At 40.9% G+C, this 22,859-nt stretch overlaps 1 protein-coding gene across 3 annotated transcripts in view; it reads left to right on the forward strand.

Moving 5' to 3' along the window:
- Nucleotides 1-22,859, forward strand: part of THADA (THADA armadillo repeat containing) — a 327,677-nt gene that overhangs the window by 206,068 nt on the left and 98,750 nt on the right. For all 3 annotated transcript variants that reach the window (XM_061155511.1, XM_061155510.1, XM_061155509.1), the window contains one exon: nucleotides 22,575-22,690. In XM_061155511.1, the coding sequence (XP_061011494.1) occupies nucleotides 22,575-22,690 (116 nt within the window). The remainder of the gene's footprint in view (nucleotides 1-22,574; nucleotides 22,691-22,859) is intronic.

A 22,859-nucleotide genomic window follows, 5' to 3' on the forward strand; every position in this document is an offset into this window, starting at 1 on the left:
GTCAAATCTATGGTTTTTTCAGTCATGTATGGATGTGAGAGTTGGGACTATAAAGAAAGCTGAGTGCCAAAGAATTGATGCTTTTGAACTGTGGTGTTGGAGAAGACTCTTGAAAGTCCCTTGGACAGCAAGGAGATCCAACCAGTCCATCCTAAAGGAGATCAGTCCTGGGTGTTCATTGGAAGGACTGATGATGAAGCTGAAACTCCCAATACTTTGGCCACCTGATGCAGAGAACGGACTCATTTGAAAAGACCCTGATGCTGGGGAAGATTGAAGGTGGGAGAAGAGGACAACAGAGGATGAGATGATTGGATGGTGTCACTGACTTAATGGACATGAGTTTTGAGTAAGCTCTGGGAGGTGGTGATGGACAGGGAAGCCTGGAGTGCTGCAGCCCATGGGGTCTCAAAGAGTCAGACACAACTGAACAATTGAACTGAACTGAACTGAGGAGGTGAGAATTCTACCATTTAACCAGCAGTGCACAAGAATGTTATAATGTATTTTCTAGAACAAACGTGATGACTTATAAATAAGCTTAGGTAATGGACTCATTTGTTGAGTTATATTATTTTAAATTATTTTTTTAAAAAAACAATATAATTAGGCATATATAAAAACTCATCAAGCTGTACACTTTGGATTTGACACTTGAACTTGGATTTCAATTTAAAGTTCTCCAAGAAATGAAGCTTGTGGTTAATTAAAAACATGAAGAATATTTTTAAACTCTGTACCTTCAAATCAAGTATTTGGTACAATTGAAGTCCAAGGGCTAAAAGAGAGTATGTTATGGACTTGATTTTTAGCATTCACTTCAAAGCAGAAATGTAATATTCATTAATCTTGTTCTTTGATTGTGATGTTAGCTCTTTTGTTACTGTTGAGTTTACCTTGGCCCGAGTGCTGGCAATTAAATGGCACAGTGAAGCTTACTGGGAAACATTAACTTGTTATTGTTAGTTGACATCATTCTAAGGTTGATGGGAATTAGGGTTTATAAATAGACTGTTCTAGGCATTCAGTTAGAAATCTGCTCAGTTTCAGAGATAAATCTCATCATATGGACCACTCATTGTTTATATTTGAGGCTTTTTAGTTAACACAGAGTGGGTTCATCTCTTTGAAAAATGTACTATTGAGCATAGCTTTGGTATACCCCCACTGAAACTTTTGTTTTCAATATTAACTTCTTGAATAAATTGGCTTCTTATTTTTTGCTCAGCTTTATTTTTCTGGATGTTATGTAAGTGATAATTTTTTACTTTTTAGAAAGGGTCCTACCTTCTTTTCTACTTAATATAATTCATTTCTATTTTACTCCATCTTCATGCTTTGAAAATATATTTTAAAATAATCATCCTTGAACATGTACAGTGTTCAACATGAAACTTCTCTCCATTTCTGAGAGGCATTCCTATGTATCCTTGCCTGAAAGCAGCCTGCTGCTTGAATTTTTATCATGCGCTGTCAGATGCAAATCATTAACTCAGAGCTCTCCCCAGCATGACGGTGGAGAGAACACAGGGTCAAAGTAGTAATCCTTGAGGGATAAAGGAAGTTGACTCTATTATGAGAAATCTAGGCAGTCAGACAAGGCCTCACAATAGTTTCTAGAAATCTGGCCAAGTCACTGAATAATTGCCTTCTTTTAGGCCAAGGGACAAACCCTAAATTATCATTTTCTCATTCTCATTAACCTGATGGCTGATGAAGGAGGGGTTCAGTGCTACTAAGGTAGACTTTAAGGGATGAAATTTTAGGGGTTTTGTTTTTTATTTTTGTTGTTTGGGGTTTTTTGTTTGCTTTTTGTTTTTGTTTCTTGAGTTGGGTGGTGCCTTTGCCAACCATTCAGCAAGGTTTCAATTGTTTCAATTAAATGTTCAATACTGTCCTCCTTAGGCACTAGGTATATATAAAAGTGAAAGTGAAGTCACTCAGTCATGTCCAACTCTTTGTGACCCCATGGACTGTAGCCTACCAGGCTCCTCCGTCTGTGGGATTCTCCAGGCAAGAATACTGGAGTGGGTTGCCATTTCCTTCTCCAGGAGATCTTCCCAACCCAAGGATCGAACCTGAGTCTCCTGCATTACAGGCAGACACTTTACCATCTGAGCCACCAGGGAAGCTCTAGGTGTATATAAAACAGTATAAATTCATCACCAGAATCTTTCAATATGTCTGCAACAGAAAAACTAACGTGCAGAATCACAGAGTATTAATTATTAAGTTAAATCATCAGCGTGGATGGAATAGGTAGAATCTTCATGACTAAAGCCTGTGTATTTCAGGCCATCTGGCTATATGTCTTCAAGTCTCTGGTTGTTAGGAAACTGCCAAAAGGTTTAATAGTCTGTCAGATATTCCCCAAACTTACTTGACACAAGAGATACATGAGGCGTTGTTTAAAATACAGGTTCCCAAGTCTTTGTCCTAAAGATTTTGATTGTGTGGATCTGGAATAGGACTTCAGAATCTGCCTCTTTCATGTGTAACACAGGTGATTCTTATGACCAGACAAGTTTGGAAAACATTGGGTTAAGAGTAGAAGAGAGGGATTAATATATAAAAGTGAATTAATATAAGAAACAAATGATTCTTATGTCATGTCCAGGGGATAACAGAGGAGATTTATCCCCCAAGTGGTGGATATTATATATCACTAGGTAATTTGCCACTGAAGTTAAGGGACAATGGGAGCAATAATAAAATCTTGACATTTTTAAACTCAAATATTTGAAGGGCAAAAAGTGTTCTGGATTTCATTTCATCACTCAGTTTCTCTCTAAACCTGTTCCACTCCAGGAAGGGTGCTCCTGCTCATTCATGTGGAGAGCAATTGGGCAGACGTGAGTCCAGAGGAAGCATTTGAAACAGCAGCTTGGCAGATGCAAGGAGAGACTCTTCCAAGTTTAAATAGCAGCAGGCAAGGCTGCCCAAAGGCAGGAGTGGAGGAAGCAGGAAGCTGAGGGAGCTGTCTAGTAGCACAATGTTTTGTGGTCAAGATCAAGGGGCATGAAGTAAGAGTTGTGGGAAACCAAGGCAGAGATAAAAATGTGCATGACCCATCTTATAAGGATCAAGGAGGTCAGCAGTACATGTAAACTCTTAGTCCTCATCTGGAGCAATAGAGGGGAGATTGGTTATATCATTTCAGTTTTACAGCTGGAGACCTAGAGGTAATGGGAGAGGTGTTTTTTGCTACAGATAGTGAACTTGAGAAGGTAGTAAGAGAATTAGAACCAGTAGGTTTTCTGACCTGTGGTGTTGGGTTGGATAATTGTTGGGAGGATGGAGAAGAGCAGAAAAGGATTATCTTGATGTTGAATTGGTGAGTTGATGAAATTTTGGATTTCAGGTTAGGTAAATGGAAAAAAAAACCCTATCAACAGGTTAAAAAAGTAGTGTGGAATGGGCTTAATGAAAAGGGGTGATAATGTTGAGAGATTTTTAGCTGTGAGCAAAGAGAAAGTAGATATTGTGTGGGAAGCAGGTTTGGCACAGGGGTATGATACAAAGCACTTTTGTACCTCCTTAGGATGACTTTTAGATGTTGATCATATTAATAGTCTCAACCACATCTTCTCTAATGAGCATTATACTTTTTAAAATAGTCTGTAACAGAGAAGCTTTAAAGAATTAAATTCTGTCTAAGAATTTAACCTATGGTGGTTGTTTTTTCCTCCATCATAGTAGAGAGACTGGAAAAGCAGTGGACACTAGAAAAGCAATAAAACAGGTCTTCACAGTGAACTGTAGTCAATGTCTTGAAATAACCTATAACAGAAAAGAATATATATATATATATATATATATATATAAAACTGAATCATTTTGCTGTTACCTGAATCTATGTAAATCAACTGTACATCAATAAAACACACAAAAATTGGGTCTTTACTGTTTGCTTACATGTTCCTCACTGTCACTTGAGGATTATTCCTTTTTCTACAGTTAGTACAATCTTATGGCTTGCCTCTAATGACAGACTTGGCTATTTTTAATTAGCATCTGATGCTAATTTTTGAGGTTCTCAGAGCATCTGATTAATGCAGGCTCACAATATCATTTGGTCCACTAAAGTAAGTGTGTAGTTCACCCACAAGGCTTTTTAATAGATGAGGGACTGTATAATCAGAGATTTTAAAACATGTCCCAGAAATGATACTGAATATAATGTCTTTTGAATTAAAAAAATTTTTAATTGTGATAAACTATATGTGTAATTTATCATCTTAATGATTTTTAAGTGTTCAGTTCAGTAGTGTTAAATATATTCGCATGTTGTTGACCAATCTCCAGAACTTTTTCATCTTACAGGATTGAAATTTTATGCCCATTAAACAACTCCCTATTTTTCCCTTCCTTCTCAGCCCCTGGCAACCACCATTCTACTTTCTAGTTCTATGAATTTGACTACTCTTGATACCTAATATAAGTGAAATTATACAATATTTGTGTTTTTATGATTGGCTTATTTCTCGTTGCATAATCTCCCCAAGGTTTACCATGTGTTAGAGTGTCCCTCTTTTTTGTGGCTGAATATCATTCCATTGTATGTGTATACCACATGTGTTTATCCATTCATCCATCAGTGGATACTGGTTTGCTTCCACCTTTTGGCTATTGTGAATAATGTTGCTATGAAATAGGCATACAAATATCTCTTTATGACCCTCCTTTTGATTTTTTTTAAATATATACTCAGAAGTAAAACTCCTGGATCTTATGGTAATTCTATTTTTAAATTTTTGATGAACTGCATTACTTCTTTTTTTTTCTTTTTAAAGGAATGTAGGAAATCTTAATTTTTTGCTATAGTTTGATAGTAACTTCATTGGTTACCTTAATGGTTTGTTTCTTGGCTTCACTGTCCTCCAGTATGAAGAAGTATTGTATATAAATAAACTTATGTTTTTTCATTCATAGTCCTCCTGTGTTGTGGATACCTCCCCCTCTGCCTACCATCATACCCCATTCCTGTTGAAACCATTAAACTTCTTAGTTTTTCATTGAAGTTGTTTATAGAGGTCTGAGGAATAAGACCCAAGTGGTCATGGAGGATAACTACCAATAGTATGTATGCGATTCCAAATCCTCTCTGGTCTCTCTGTCTGTAGCTTCTTCCTAATTAAAATGCCACATTCTTCAGAAAGTGAGCCTTTCGTTTATCCCACTTTCCTTAGATCTTTCATTAACTGAATGTATTTGTATATAATTTGCTTGATAGTAAATCTCGTTTGTTGGTATTTCACGTCTTAAGTGATTTTATTTTTTATTTAGGAGAATTATACAGAACTCATTTAGCTTGCTAAATATATGTAAAGTTAGAGAATAAAAGAGAAAAACTATTTACAAATCGCCTGCTGAGTTGCATTGCCTTTTCTCCCAGTGAACATGTGCCCCAGAGTGAACAGTGAGCTGTGAGTTGGACATATACTGTCTCTTTTACAGTCTGTGGCTGTGCTGACTGTGATTGAAGGTCATTTTCCCTGGATACAGTGTTCACCCCAGTCATTGACTTTAGATCTTACTCCCACAGAGGATGTGACCATATTGTACTTGTATGCTGTCTCTTGAAATAAACCATAAACCTCTAGGAAATAGAGATTATAAGATGATGTTTTCCCATCTGAGCAAATACACACTCTTCACTCCACAACCTGGCTGGGCCACAGACATGGCCCTCCATCAAGCTTTACATTCTCAGTAAATGGCACTATCGTTTACCCAATTTCTCAAGAAACCTGGGGCTCAGGTTTTCTTTAGCTTGGTATCTAATCCACCAGTATCATCTGCTTCTCTACTGTCATTCTCTACACCACTACCCTTGGTCAGGCCAGTCTCCTCTTCTGCTTAGACAACTACATCCACCTCTCTGCTTATACTCACGCCCCCTTCATTCTACTCTCTATGTCGGACAGAAGGACCTTTTTAAAACACAGCTGAAATTTTCTTAATCCCTGCTTAAAGCTCTTTAGTCGTGTTCCATCATGCCTTTTTTTTTTTCCCATCACGCTTAAAATAAATCCAAACTTCTTACAGTAGTTTATAAGCACCATAGTGATCTGAGCAGCCTGTCTCTCCAACTTCATCTCATACTGCTTTCCTCCTGTTATTCGACTCTTACCCCTTGAACCTCCCTCTAATACCCAGGCCTTGTCCTGCCCCAGGGCCCCTGTACATGCTATTCACTCTTCCTAGAAGAGACATATCAACAGTATAATATTTGCTGAATGAATGAATGAGTCAAGGACTTCCCTGGTGGTCCAGCAGCTGAGACTCCATGCTCCCAGTGCAGGGGGCCTTTGTTCGATCCATGGTGAGGGAACTAGATTCCACAAGCTGCAACTAAGACTTCACATACTATAGCTAAAAATCCCACATACTACATCTAAAACCCTGCAGAGCCAAATAAATAGATAATTTTTAAAAAATGAATGAATCAGGATCTTCTTAAGAAGGTAGACCATACTAAGTATTTGCTTTCCCAAAGTAGCTATAATACGTGGTATCAGTGTATAGATTTGAATTCCTAGTGCAGTGATTCTCAACTGGGAGCATTTCCCCCCAGAGAGGACATTTTGCAGTGTCTGAAGATATTTTTGGCTGTTGTAACTGATGGTGTGCCATCAGCATCCATCAGGTAGAGGCCAAGGATGCAGATAAACATCCCATAATGCAGAGGATGGGACCCACAACAAAGAACTTCTGGTCCCAAATGTCAGTAGTGCTGGGGTTGAAAAACCTTGCTTTAAACTAATACATTTGCGTTAGGAGAAGTCAGCTCTCGTTGCTCTACTGGGCCTTTGAGTCTGTCACATTACACAAAAAGCCTATTTAAGTAATACTAGGAAAGTGAATCCTTTTGATTAAAAACTACTGTCCTATCCTCAGGGGGTTGGTTGTGTGTTATTTCCATCAGAGTCAGTGCCCCTCGTTCACAACTTAGGAACCAAGATTCCCCTGGTGGTGAGTATCTTGCTTACTTCCTCATAATGGTAAGATGAACCCTGTGTTTCCATTTATTTTTCCAACAGTGAAATGACCAGTAATTGCCAAAGCTGGAGGCATCTCTCTGGACCAGAATGAGACCCTCTTCTTCCTCCACCACTTGACTCAACTCCTTTTTCATGATAGCTAAGATTCTGCCAGTTATGGAGACATAGTTCATTCTCCTGAAGTTCACCATTAATTTCAAGAGGATTGGGAGTATATTGCCTATTTGTGAAAATCAAGAATCTGTGGAATTTTCAACACACACACACACACACACACACATTAACACAACTTTTATACAAGACTACAAGACCATAAGGCCTTCCTTGCTATATAAAATATCCAGATATCCATTTTATGAGACTAATATATACCTGGAAGATGCTTTGATTCCTTAAAAACAAAACAAAAAAAACCCCTGAAAGTGAAATGGTCAGATTCACCCAGGAAATGACCTGAGTGGAAGGTCAAGTATTTGTTACCTGATTTGGGACATTTAGGAAATACTTAGAAAAATAAGAAAATATGCTTCCTTAGCTTATTTTTTAAAGCATTTGCCTCTCTGCAGCAGGAAAATGGAGCTGGAGAGGTGTACCTTTGGATATGTGAGTTTATGGATCATGGTCTGTTAGAGTATCAAGGATTAAACTCTTGAGGGTCATAACTTAGAGACCTAATATCTTTAAGGGTAACCAATTATTCTTCTAACAACACTGACTGGACAACTTAGCCTTCTATGTAAATCTAGTGTTTAAATTTACATTTGATGCAGAAAGCTTAACTTGCAACAAAAAGGGCAAACTTGGTAACAAGTACTGTACTTATACTCCTCAAAGCACCTGAGGGATAATTAGTTTATCCTTGCCATACACTTTGTTACTGTTAAGCTGTAGTGAGATGATTAGTCAGAGAGCACAGTTATTGGGAAAATTGAGAGACCACTAAGAAAGCATTGCTAAGGAGCAATACCACAACAGGCGGAAGTCCAGTGGCCAAGTGAAAACAATTGCCAAAAAAAAGAACATAAGTAGGTACCACAGAGGATTAAAGAAAATTACCGAATAGCACAGAATCAGGGGAACATAGACCTCAGATGGATGAAGAGGGATATCCACGTTATGGAAATAACACACAATCCCTGAGGATGGAAGAATAGTCTTTAATCAAGGGGATTCGCTTTCCTAGTGTTATTTAGTCTCCTTTTTATCTCAAGAGATGTTTCAAATGCACAGCCAAATTAAAATCACACATGGTCATGTATTCATTAATAAGGATGACTAATTTTTTCAAGAGTAATTACAAAGGTCTTTCATATCCGTTATCTTTTAGACCTCACTGTACCCTCATGAGATGAGCTATATTATTAGCTCCATTGGGTAGATGAGGAAATTAATTAAGGCTCAGAGAGGTTAAATAATTTTCCAAAGGTCCCCAGCTAGGTCTTGACTGCAGAGCTCATGCTATTACAGTAGGCCAGGGCTTCTCAACCTTAGCACCCTTGACCTTCTGGGCTGGATAATTCTTTGTTCAGAGGAGTCGTTCTGTGCATCATAGAATATTTAGCTTAGTAGCCTCTCTGGCCTCTCCCTACCAGATGCCAGTAGCTCCCCCCTTACAGTTGTGACAACCAACAATGTTTCTAGCCATTGCTAAAGGTCTGTTGGAGGTAAAATCACCCTGGATTTAGAGCCACTAGTCTAAAGACTAAAATCTAGTAAGTACCTAGAGGAGCGTCCCATTGTCCTGTTGTAGTCAGCCCCAATGTTTGACAGGGAGGGCTTGTTTATGGGGGAAATTTTGTAACAACTTTTCTTAGAACTTCCCTAAACCTGATCCTCATAGCCTTCCAGCAGTGTAGTGAAAGGGGACAGGCCAAAATGGATCACGGATGGTTACCCAGAAAGTCATTGTTTTATTCAGCCACTCATTCAACAAAGAAATCTAACAGTTCAAAGAATAGTTTCATAGAGGCACCAGTGTTTGAGCTGAAGTAGGTTTAGAGGGTAGATTATGAGTTTCCTTAAGATGAGGTTGGAGGGGTGATGAGTTCATGTACATAACATGACATGTTAGTGGGCTCAGCCTAGCAGGCTGATGGCCCAGGCCACAAACATGTTCCAGGCTCAAGGACTTGCATTCATTGGTCATCTTACTTTGTAAGCCAACCCATTCGCAAGCAGTCTTGGTGTTTACTTTCACTATTGAGTTAACTATTGCCTTGGAAGTACTGTTTATCTCAGCCCACATGGTAATTGCCTTAAATTTAAAATCAAATCAACAAACTTTTGCATTCCAGTAAGGCTCTGTAGGAGATAAAAAGACATGGTTTACATAAAAAGATAAATAGCAATCAAGGCAACATATCTTAGGTGCCAAATGAGTGGTTCAGATAATAAATACTGTGGGATGAGAGGATGGAAAGATTGCCACAACCTAAAATTGTCAGGAAGAACTTCATAGAGGGACTTGATGAGCTGAGCCTGAATGGATTAAGTAGAAATAATATGAAATCTTTGTAACAGACCAGGGATCACACCTTGATTAATGCCCATGGCACCCCATGTTTTAAAAAGTACCTTTTAGATGATTATTGTAATCCCATCTAGTTTCATTGTTTTGGAATATATCTCATAGCCTATAAAATCCTTTTAGAAACTCATCCATAATGTTTGTCCAGAGTTCATTATCAGCTAAGCCCAGAAAACTCATGAGTGAAAAGGGTGTTTTTGATCACTCTCAGGGATCAGAGGAGGTTCATAAAGATTGGTTTCACTGACCCTTGGCTTCCGTTAGACCTCCCGGAATCACCCTTCCCTGAACTGAGGCGCTTAGAGGAAACAGGGCTCGAGAATGGGAGAGACCTTCCTGCAGCTGGGCTTTGTGACTCCGGGCCTTGGGAGCTCTCAGTAGGGTAGTAGAAGGCACAGTTAGCAAGAGGTGCCTCAGAGGCTTTTGCTTCTTGAGACACTGCCTGGTTTATTTCACACATCCCAGCCATCCAGTCGACTTTTATAATTCCACTAAAATGGACGCAGCAGATGTTCCTCGACTTTGCTGCTGGAGGTGTCGAATGCCGAAGGAACAAACAGACTGAGGGATGGGGAGAACTGCCCAAATATCCATTCCTGGGGGCTTAGAGGAGTCATGTTTTTTTTTCTTCCCTCCATGTGAAAATATAAACAGTTGCTTTATAAACAGTTGTCACTTTTTGACTTATAAAGAGTCACAGTCTTTTCCTTTTGTTTACTTTGATGACCTTTGAAATAAGCTACAAACTACAGAGTCAAAAAAAAAAAAAAAAACCACTTTTTTTCCATCTTCATTTTTCAGAAGGAGGCATCTCTGTGAGCAGTGTGCTAGAAGCCAGCAGTCTCTGGCCCAGGCCCAGGTTTGTGGGGCTTTTGCCCCAAACCCCTTCACTGGGCAGCTGGAGTTACAAGCCTAAAGTCCAGATGCTGAAAGCCAGGCACTTCTGTGGGTCAAACCCTTTTTATAAGGCACATTTTACAGCTTCTCTAAAGTCTGAGAAATACAAATTAGTATCATAACTCTGCGTTTCCTCTGGCTTTGTTTGCTGGAGATAACCCTGGAGATAGATACTCCTGCCGCGCTCTCTCCAGCTGGCCCTTCCCCGCCTCCCCAGCCTTCTCCACCCTCAATGGGTCTCTTCCCCCAACTGGCTGCTCCTCACTTTGTTTGGGCACAGATCTGAACAGTCAGAGGGGGAGACCAGGGGGAGCCTTGGAAAAGTCGGAACACCTTCTCTTTGATGTGTTGAAAGTTCCTTTTCTTTGATTTCTGTGGTCAAGAATGCCACGCAGCCACCCGTCCCAATAATTATTAGTATGTGAATTTTCATACTGAGTTTAAGTTGGGAAATATATGATAAAAAGAATGTTATTTTGTTTTATTATTTCTGACACCAAAGATAATGCTCTTCTTCCTTTGTGGTGATGAGACAGTTTGTATCTTGATTTCGGTGGTGGCTACACAAATCCAGGCATGGGCTAAAACTGTCCACCTGCCCCAACACACACACAAAGAAATACATGTAAAACATGATGACGACTGAATGAGATATGTAGTCTAGTTAACAGAAATGTGATTGTCAGTTTTCTGCTTTGGTTTTAGTGCTACAGTTCCATCAGGTGTCACAGTTAAAGGATGCTAACTGAAAGGAAGAACTCTATTTTTGCAACTTGTTATGATGAGGCTCTGCAGCTCACCCTTGAACAATGTGGGGCTTAATCCACAGATAACTCACAGTCAGCCCCCCATTGCCACGGTTTCTCTGCATCCTTGGATTCAACCAATCACAGGTTGTGGTACTGTAGTATTTACTGCTGAGAAATACCCAGGTGTAAATGTACCCTCGCAATTCAAACCTGTGTTGTTCAAGGGTCAGCTGTAATCATTTCAAAATAAGAAGTTTTAAAACGTAATACATTCTTACTGTGAAACTTTCTAAACTACAGAACTGTGCAGTGTCGAATGTAAAAGTCCAGCCCCCATGATGTTAATAATTTGGCATCAGGTAAAATGGGATCATACTATTTTTGCAGCTTGTTTTTTCACTTACCAGTGTGTCTTAGGGATATTTTCATGTTGATACATATAAATCTACAACATTATTTTAAATGAAGATACCGCTTGGCTAGATATGATGGAATACTTGTAGGAATATCCCATCATTTTTTCAACTGGTCCTGTGTTGACTTTCTAAATTTTCCTCTTAAAGTAAGTGCTTCTTGAGATCATCCTTGGGCCTCTGTTTCTGTGCCCATACCTGTGAATGTTTCTGTGAGATAAATTTCTAGAAGTAGGTATTTCAAGATTAAAGAAAGTTCATGTTTTCCATTTTGATAGCAACAGTGAAACCTCCAAATTGCTGCTTTGTCTAACAAACAGATGAGACCATCTATATAGCATACATTGTATGTGCAGCAATGTGGCCCTGCTCCTTACCTCCCGAAAAGGTTGAAACAATTTCTCCTCCCACCGTGAATGAGAATGTCTGTTTCCTTATCCCAATATTGATGGGTCCTACCCTTTAGAGAAAATTCTCTGCTTATTAATGTTTTTTTCCTTTAAAAATTCATTGTTTGAATTGCCCTTCCTTAAACGTTAATGAAACTAAACATGTGTTTTCATGTCCTCATGTGTTTATTGGCTATTTGCATTTCATCTGTGAATTGCTTGTTTATATTCTCGGCTAAACAAATTTGCAGTTCCCAAAGTGTGTGCCAAAGTGTTGTGGGATATTTTCACTTTGGGGGAGAGAAGGACAATGACACTTGCCATCTGTGAGATATTATGTGAACTACTCGCTTGAAGTCATTTACAGTTATCACCATTAGCTCACACTGCATTCCTTTTGATGATTCTGTATGTCTTTGCAAAGTTGAGTGTTTGATAGTTGCTGTAATAAAGAGCTAGTCCCATGAGAAAATCCATGTGGACCAGAAATGAGGGTGGTGGAATCCCGAGACTTCCAGAGCTTGCAGAGTTATAAAGTATCCAGCAGGCACACACATCCCATTAGTAAGTAATTGTGGTTATCAAAGAATGAAATAAAAATATTTTTGCTTTCAACTTATGCGTCTTAATTTTTCAAACAGTTCCTAAGTTGTAGGGCATAAATACTTATTAGGTTGTTTGGACCTAACTACTTAATAAATGGAACTGTTAGGAATTTCCTTTGGCCTAGAGGCACCATGAAAAGATTATTGAGGTGCTGAGGGTGCTATGAATGAGGAAGTGTATAACTCCCTGCCACATTTCACTCAGTTACTTTCATTTTTGTTATTAATTTGCAAGAGCTTTGTTCCTTAGGGGAATTAGCAAATAGTTTACCCCTGGCTTACCTATACTTTTGAATATTCCTGGTAGTTTTCACTACACAAAAGATTTCAGTTTTTATGTTGTAAACAATCGTTTTTCTGCTTCTTATTTTTTTATTCATGGCTTTGTGTTCATTCTTAGTCTGTTCTTGCCTGAAGATTGTAAAATATTTTCCTGTTTTCTTCTGCCATTTTTATGGTTTCTTTTTTCTTAATATTTGATTATTTTCTCCATCTTAAGTTTATTTAGTACAAGTATTTGGATACAGACCCAACTATGTTATTTCCCAAAGAACTAGTTGTTTGTCTATCTTAAGTAACTAGTTGGTTGTCTATCTTGAGTAAGTCAATATTTTCACTATTGTTTGTGTCACTTTTATCATCTTTTTTCAGTTATTTCTGGACCTTCTGTTCTCTCTCTCTCTTACAACACTTACTATTTTCTACCTTGAATCTTATTTATGTACACATCTTATTTCCTGCACAAGATCATAAGATCTTTTTATATTGATTTCATCTCTATGTCCTATAGCTGTTTTTTTTCCTTTCCCTTCTCTCCCTCTGTAAATATTTTTTATAAACATTTTAAATATACACAAATGTAGACAGAATAATATAATGAATCCCTTATGCCCAACACTCAGCTTCAGTTTGTTTTTTTTTTTTTTTCCTGGCCATGACACACAGCTTACAAGATCTTAGTTCCCTGACCAGGGATTGAACCAGGGCCACGGCAGTGAAAGTGCTGAATCCTAACCACTGACAGGCAGGCTAAGTCGCTTCAGTTTTGTCCATCTCTTTGCGACCTTGTGGACCGTAGCCTGCCAGGCTCCTCTGTCCATGGGATTCTCCAGGCAAGAATACTGGAGTGGGTTGTCATGCCCTCCTCCAGGGGATCTTCCTGGCCCAGGGATCAAACCCGAGTCTCCTATGTTACAGGCAGATTCTTTACCCGTCTGAGCCACTAGGGAAGCCCATTAACCACTGGACCACCAGGGAATTCCCTGTATTGCTTTCAATTAACTGTCTTGACTAAACAAATTTTATTTTTCCTTAGTGAGGTTTACTGCATTAGAGAGTTACTTGTTGGTCTCAGTATTGTCTTTAAGGAAACTCAATAGTTTGAGGATCCAGATATTAGAAAAAATAAATTATCATGTATAATAAAGCTGTTCCTAAAGAATTTAAACTGGGATTTATTTTACAAAGAAATAATTTGTAATTTGAAAAATGTTGTTATGTAGCTTTTCAGAAATATGTCTGTGTTATAAAGCCAGAAACTCTTAAGTTCGAACAGATATTGTATCAGTGTTTTATAAATTGTCCGTTCTTTCTAAGCAAGCCTTTCTCTTAGTTAGGTGAAGACTAACTAACTCTAAACCTCATCCTAACCCAACTCCTTGGCACCCTTGACACTTCTTCTGGGTGATGGAACTTCTCACTGCAGGCTAGAGACGATCGAAGACAGATGTATACTCATTCCTTATTGTTTTGTTGTTTTAATCGCCAAGTCATGTCGGACTCTTTGCAACCCCATGAACTGTAGCCCACCAGGCTCCTCTGTCCTTGGGATTTCCCAGGCAAGAATCCTGGAGTGTTCTTATACTCTCTTATTAATACTGTGTGTTTCCTCCAACCCCATTGTGTGGGGAGAGTTTAGAGAGTTGGCTCTTAGCATTCCAACTGCTGCTGCAAATAGAGGTTCTGCTCCTGCCGCCCTGACAAGGGGGCAGGGTGGTACTCTAGATGGATACATGTGCTATTGATTGAGTCTCTTTCTGCCAGATAAAGCTGTATATCCCTGGAGTCCAGAGGCTATGAAGAACAAGACACAGTCCTTTCCTTCAGTGAGCCATGCTCCAGGAAAGGGAAATTGTGGATTGATAACCATGATGACAGGGTTTAAAAAGTCAAAAGAAGAAATCAAATGAAATGAGTCATTGGGCGCTGAGTAGGAAAGTCTTAGGGTGGGGATAGGAGGTGGTTGATAAAAGCTGAGCAAGGCTCTATGGAGGAGGTAGTATAGAAGCTGGGTCTTAGAGTATGAATGGATTTCAATGGCAGAGCTGGAGAGGCTGTGGGGAGAAATGGAAGGGAGTTCCTAGATGGAAAAGCATTGTCAGGAGTGGGAAATCATCGCTCATAGCCACAGAATAGGTCATGAAGTGGAGAAAGTTGGAGGGGAAACTAGACAGACAGGTTGAGCCTTCAGTGCCCGGAAGATTATTTTAGGACAGTGGAAATCATTGAAGGATTTTGAATTTGGGAGTGATGCGATCAGGGCTTGGCTTTTAAGAATTCTCTGCAGCCATGTGTAAAATGAATTTTGGAGGCAGAGACCAGTCGTTTAAGTTGTTTGCATCATCTAGGTGTAAGATCTTTTGGTTCCTGAACTGAAACAGTAGGAGTGTTGCTAGAGGAGAAGACATGCATTAGAGACACAAAGTGAATTTCTAGGTCCCCACAGACTTTGTTTTTGTACATTTTAATCCTTAGAGGTATTCATGGCCTGCTTCCCAAGCCAGAGTCAGCTAGGAAGTAATGACGCTTTGTAATTAGCATCCTTTTCCTGGCAGCAACAACACAACACAGCCAAGTGTCACCTTTTGGGAATTCACCCAGACCTTTCTAAGGATCTGTCCTCATCTGATAAACAGGTTGCGGTTTGGGGGAGTAACCACTTGAAATGCTTCCTGGACCTGTCCTCCAGCCTAAGGTTAGATCAGTAAGTAGCCGTGGCTGGCACATGCCCACTAAGCCTGTTCTGGACGACCAGCATCCGAGGGTCACACCTCCAGTCCACCCAGTGACCCTCCAGGGCGGGTGAGAAAGAAGAGTATGTGGAGCTGTCTGTACGGATGACACGGGCGGGTACATGTACCCAGCGAGCACTGTGCTCTGCGCCGTGGGAGCCGGAAGCCTGTGGGCTAGTTGAGAGTAAGATTAATATGCTTAAAGCAGAAAATTAAGTCCTCAAACACATTGTAATGATTGGAAACGGCATAGAAGTTAGAGAACTCTTCTTTGTCTCACTTTCCCAACTTCACCTCCCCCTCCCAAACACACACATGCATACAAATAAACACAATCTGCCTTTTAAATAATTTTTGCTGTATCCGTTTCCCAGCAGTTCTATGATTAGGCATGTTTCTGTGAATTAGAAAGTTTAGATTCCTTCTTCAGCCATCCCCCTTCTCACCCCACCTCCTTTCAGTCTGACTTAAAGCCATAAAATACTTCTGCCTGCCTGCCTTTCGTTCTGTTTGTATGAATTAAGTCGACAGGATAAATATTCACATTCCCAGCTACAGGCTGAAACAATGTTTGCCTGTTCTGCCCAGTGAGTCGAAAAGAAAAGGGGGCCTGACATCACCCTATACTGTACATTCCCGGCATAGATCATTTATTTAAGTCCTTGAAAAAATACAGATGTTTTACCAGCCGAAATAAAATCCTGTGTAAACACTGAGCTTGGAAAAATGTGGCTCTGACTTTGCTGTGGGGGTTGGGGCAGCCTGGGGAGAAGGCCAGGAGCAGAGTAGCAGATACGGAAATTTTATACTTGGGGCTGGATGTGATAGGGGCAGAAGTGTTCGCCCCCAGTCTGCATGCTGCCCCAGAAGACCAGGCTTTTGTTTTTAAGGAAATAAAAATACATTTGCAAAGGGGGATAGATGTGTGGGTCTTCAGCAGGATTGTTCCTGATAAGGATACCTTCACCTCATTTATATCTGACCTCTGAAATGAACATCCCTTTTCTCTTCTGAGTTGTCCCTTTTCACGGCCTGCCTAAACCTGGTCATGTTATTGCTGAATCCTGCTGGTTTCTGAAACTCAGCTGCTGTTGATCTTATAAGGGGGAAAATTGCCTAGAAGCCATGCTTGGTGGAGAGGAAAAGCCATCTCAGCGTTGCATTCCCAAACAGCCATATATCATCTTGATCTTGTCTAACACAAGTCACTATTTTAGTCCAATAGCATAAACCAGACGTATTTCACTGGTGCAATGCAAGTTCTTTCAGGGATCTGACTCATGACTCTCTTTAGGCCTGTGGCATTTATTCAAAGGGCGTTACATTTGCTCTGTGGAGTCGCTTTTGAGATTCAAAGCTGCCAAAATGGACCCCGTGCTTTACCAAGATGTTTGGGGGCTCCCCTCAATCTCTCTGTGTTTAGCATGGGGATGAGGGTGGGCAGAGGCTGACTGTTCTCCAAACTCTTCTCAGATTCTCCCAGAGTTTCGTTAAGGCTTGCATCTTAGGGGCAAGAAGTCTTAGGTCCCTCTAGCTGCTTCCTGACCACCCCCTCCTCAGAGCAGGTGTGACCATCTCATCTCTGGGCAGTCCCAGGCCTGTGAGAGTCAGGGGTGATGATGCTAGTTTGCACTTGGTTGTTTTCTGTATGCATTTGTCTCCTTCTGACAACTATCTTAAGTCAATAAGATAGTTTTTGGAGTTTCTCCTGTTTTTGTTTTTGGGTTTTGTGTGTGTGTGTGTGTGTGTGTGTGTGTGTGTGTGTGTGTGTGTGTGCTGGAGACATCCCTAAGTCCACTCTAACCTTTCTCCAAGGGGTCTGCCATGGCTGGAGGTCACCAACTGTCTCAGTCTGTCCCAGTATGATTTAATAAAAGAGCTCTTTTTCACTCTCAAAAGAATTCCTGGTTTGCAAGATAAATTATCCTAACAAGCATCACATGGATATTCCTGACCAACTCATTAACTCCCCCTCCCTCATCCCCAGTCCTGCCACCTATTCTCATGATCCTGGTCTTGAAGCCTGGCCCTCCATCCCCAGCTCCCCTGGGGGAAGGTCTCTTTCCTGACCTTCAATGCCGGGTCTTCAGCAACTGCCAGGTCCTGCTTCTGCCTCCAAAACGCCTCTCAGCTGCATCCTTCCCTCTGCATTCCGCTGCTACCATCATTTAGATTGGCATGAAGTGGGGGTGTCACAAAATTAAATTGTCGGGTCTTCTCATTTTTCCAAAGAGTTTCGACATCAGGTTGATTTTGATGTGAAATCTCCCAGTTCACAAATGGCCATTTCAAAATACCATGTAGGCCAAATAAAACATCTGCAGCCACTTTTGGTCCACAGTCTGTTCTTGGTTTACAGGCTCTGGTTTCAAGCCCCACCACCTTTTGTCTAGACTGGCAACAGTCTCACTCACCCGACCCCTTCTGACCCAGCCTCCTCACTGTCCCTGGCCTTTCCTTTTCGAATTAGAGATCTGATCTCTGAAGAAGTCTGTGCTGTCTCCAGAACAGAGCACACATCCCTTGATGCTGTCTTTGAGATCCTTCCCTGTCTAACCTGACCCCTCTCTTCAGCTGTGTCTCCCACCACCCTGCACACATCCTAGCTCCACTCTTGTTACATGCAACTATTTGCTGTCCCCTGAGCGGTCCCAATATTTTTCTTTTACTGAATGGGGTTTTTTTAGAATAATTTTGGATTTTCAGAAAACATGAGTACAGATAGTTCCCATGTTGTTCCTCTCTTCCCCACTCCCTCTCCCCAGTTTTCTCCTGTTATTACTATCATGCATTAGAGTGGTATGTTTATTGCAATTAATGAACCCATATTGATACATCATTGTTAATAAAATTATATTTATTTTTCATTTATTTTATTATTTTGCACTATATATTTATTATTTTATATTTATTTATTTTAAATTAAATTAAAAATTAATTAAAGCCCATAGTTTATCTTAATGCTCACTTTTTTGTTGGTAATACCAATATTTTAATACTCTTTAACACTTTTTAATAATTCAGTTTCCTCTGCTTGTATATTCTTCCTCCTGGCAAGATTCTTTTCAAGGCCACGTATGGCTATCACTCTTCCTGAAAAGCCTTCTCTGTTTACTTTTGGAATGAGGGCTGGAAGGGAGGGAAGAGATGGAAAAAGAGAACTAGTGTTTTGATCAGGTGCCTAGCATGTGCCAAGTACTATCTATCTATCTATATATATATATGTTCTTTGAAATCTTTCTATAGTTCTACCAGATATATATTGTTATACTCTTTATATTACAGATAATATTATACTCATTATATTATAGATAATATTATACTCTTTACTGTGGAGTAAACAAGTGACCCAAAGCCCTACAGCTAGAAACTAGGTTTCCACCAAAGTCCATTTGGCTCCGAAGTCTCTTCTCCCCTCACCCCCTTCAACAGGGTTGCATTCTGATCATTGATCCAGCCTCTCTGCTTTCCCCACTGGGTTAGCAATCCACTAGGTTAGGAATCCATGGAGTAGGGAGTGCATATTATCCAGCTCTGTGACTCTGCTCCTGACTTGGGGTTGGCACCACCAGCAGCTCACCAAACCCATGGGCGTGTGTCCTAAAGGCAGAGGTAATAGAGGAAGAGGCACCAAATACCAGCATCAGTTCAGCAAATGCTTCTTGAGCCCTGCTTTGCCCTGGACGTGGTGGAGGCCGGGGCCACGTGGAAGAGCAGAGGGATGGCGATGCCATCGTGCAGGTTAGAAGTCCCAACCAGGCAGAGTCTGGGAAACGACTGATATTTTTGTTTACCCTCGACTGGAATGTGAGCTGCAGGAAAGCAGGGATTCTGTGTGTGCTCGGCTGCAGCCCCGAGGATAGCGCCTGGTAATAATAGTTGTTTAATAAATATTTTTGGGCTGAATGTTGGAATCCTGTTGCCAACTTGGGACACCTAAAGTGACACTGAACTTCTCAGGACTCTCCTGTGGGTCCAGTTAGTCGTCATCCTCAGGTCTGGCAGCTTGGGTTTCTCTCTGGTTTAGTGCAGTTTCCTAATTATCCCAGGCCTGGGCTTGGCCACGCTGTTTGCCCAGAAGTTCCTCTGGACCAGAATGTCAGGAAGGGAGCTGGGGGGAGGAGCTGCCTCCCCCCTGCCATTCTTGCAGAGCTGATGAACAAATGATCCTTCCTGGAGCTGCCTGAAACTACCAGACCTGTCCTTGGACCAGAGCTCCAGAAGTCTGGCCTCACTTCTGGACTTCATGCAAAGGATGGCACTCTTTTTTTGGCTATGCCACACATAGTGTGGGATCTTAGTTCCCTGACCAGGGATTGAACCCTCAGCCCCTGCATTGGAGGCATGGAATCTCAACCATTGGACCAACAGGGAAGTCTCAGACCCAGCACTCTTCATGTGATAGGAGAGTAGTCATATATTCAAACATTTTCATTAATTATCTTTAAAGAAAACTTTGTCTCACACACAGTAACCTGTTTCAGACATGTGCTTACAAGCCTTTTTTTTCCCTTTCGCCGCCCTCTGTCTTCTCTCCCCCTCCTCCCTGCCCCCATTTTCCTTGTCTCCTCTGACCCTATCTTTCACTTATATTACTCTGTTTCTCCTGCATGTTTATTTCCACCAAGGTTCTTCTAAGTATACTTCCCCCACCATCGGTCCCATGTAAACAGACCACACTCCGTTCCTGGTGAATAACCAGGATCACAATTGTTGTCTGGTTTGTGCCCAAGGTGACAGAATTGATGGGCTCATAGGCCGGTTTTCATAAACCAGAGCTACCAAGCGTTTCAAAAACAACCTTGTTTTTGCCAAGTAAGGTGAGCAAATATAGGACGAAGTTTAAACATCCATCAGGAGTTATTTTTGAAGTGATTGCTTTTAAATGAGAGGCGTTTGAAAAATCTCACAGCTTTCTTTATAAGTAAATTCCAAAGTCATGTATTTTGCTGGTGTCTGCTGATTAATTACAGTCCTGTGACACCATGAAAAGCCCCGGTGGTTGGTTCTGTGCAGCTGTGGAGAAAAGGAAAGCAAGGCCCAGTGGCTTTGCCAGCTCTCTCAGGATGGTGGGGATTCGGGCAGAGGGAGGTGATTTCTTTCACTCTGGCAGTCACCACATAAGAACAGAAGCCCCAGCCAGAACCACTGCTCCAGACTTCACGACGGGCGGTATGGGTCCCTATGGGGGTGCGGTGAAGTAGTGATATTTGATCTGTTGCTTCTGAAATAACAGATCCATTATTAGAGAAAGTATTTTCAGGCTCCACATTGGGACTTGTGTGCCTTCTCCAATTTAGGGGAAAAATTTTTTTTTAAATAGCAGTTCCATACAATAAAATAATCAAAACTGACTCTCTAAACCAGAGGTGCTCGCACAGCATATATTTGTTGTTGGAAATTGCAGATCTCTGACCCAGGAAAACCTGCCTGCTCAGACCCCACTTAGGGTCTGATGGCTCTGGATGTCTTATCTTGACCTTTTGCTTTTTCTCATTACTTCCTTTCCATATTTGACTCTCAAAGTTACGTCCTCCATTGACAGGAGAGAAAGAGAAGAAAAAGTAGAATCTTGCTGTTTAGAAAGAATCATCTGCAGCCCCGGTAAAGGATACAACAGAAAGAGAACACTCCGATTATTAAAATAGGCCTCCCCCAAAAAGATAAAAATAAAAGAGGCTTCCCAAGTTCTTGATGTGCTTATCTGTGCTTGCTTTGCCCCACCCCTCTCCTCCCCTTGAGAAAGGAGCGGAGGGATTTCTCTGACATGTCTTTTCCCTTGACACTCGCTCAGGCCAGTGATCTCGTTTATGCCCTCATCCTCTTTTGTTCTCTGCTGCAGGTTAGTACTTCTCACTGAGGAGGCCTTGTTAGTGTCATCACTAAATGAACCCAAGGCACACATATGGACACAAACCAGTACACACACACACACGTGGGCTGTGCCATGGCCTTGCTGGGATTGTGGCCTTCGTTCTAAATATAGGCAGCTGGAGAGAGACAACGGGATTTGTCTTCTCTGCCTAATTCTAACGTATAAAGTCATGGAAGAGTAAGAGCAGGGTTCTGCACTGCTGCCTCAGCTCCTGACATCTTAGAAAAGATCTAAAAAATCTCAGTAGTGTACAGACATCACTATCCAGTATTTGCAAAGGCAAGCGTCATTACAGCCTGCTTCTTCAGCCAAGCCCATTCTGATAAACCCCGAACCAGATTAGACCCACAGACAGTTGATTTTTTCCTGTGTAGTAAGATTTTGACTTTAAAAAATACTGCTTGAGGGGCTTCCCGGGTGGCCCAGGAGATAAGAACCTGCCTGCCAATGCAGGAGACACGGGTTCGATCCCTGATCTAGGAGGATCCGTGGAGCAACCACGCTTGTGTGCCACAACTGTTGCGCCTGTGCTCTAGAGGCAGGGAGCCACAACTACTGAGCCCAGGCACCCTAAAGCCTGTGCTCTGCAACAAGAGAAGCGACCGCAACAGGAAGCCCATGCACTGGAACTAGAGAGTAACCCCCACCCTCTGCAACTAGGGAAAAAGCCTGTGTGAAGTCGTGAAGGCCTAGCACAGCCACAAATAAATAAATGCAGAAATGATTTTTTAAAAGTACTTTTTTTTCCATGAGACTGCTAAGATAAAGATGTTTGTATTTCTTTGCTAAAATAAATTTTTAGGCTGTTTATAAGTAATAAACTCTTGCATCTAATGACTGGTCACAGAATAGTCATCTTTTTCTAGACTTGGTGAGGAACGCAGAGCACAGGTAGAGATGAAAGACATAAGGTTTTTCACCACTTACTGCGTCCTTCCAAAATCAACATGCTTTTCCTGCAAGGAGACCAGAGCCACATTTTGCAGGTGTCTGTTTTCTTTGAGGGGAATATTTTGAGGAAACCTAAAAGGGAAGAACTGGACATTTAGGAAAAATATATTTTCACAGCAGGATGTTGCTTTTTCTCTCTCTTTTTTGGTTTAGGTTTTTCATTTGTTACAAGCCTTCTCAGACTCCAAATACAGAATGAATACATACTTTCAGCAGGAACTGGCTGACGTCGCTGTTTGTACCAAAGCCAAGCTTTGGCTGGCCAAGAGGTATGTTAAAGCCCCACATGAGCACGGAATTATCGGGGGTTAGAAATACACTGGAGAAATGCTGTTCCTGGTTGTGGGAGTTTTAAAAGTCACTGGCATGAGCTTTCTAAACTTACTGGAGTTATATATCTTTTTCAAACTTTGGGTTGTGGTAAAGAAAGAAAAATAT

Source organism: Dama dama, chromosome 11 (genome assembly GCF_033118175.1).
Source record: "Dama dama isolate Ldn47 chromosome 11, ASM3311817v1, whole genome shotgun sequence".
NCBI lineage: Eukaryota > Metazoa > Chordata > Mammalia > Artiodactyla > Cervidae > Dama > Dama dama.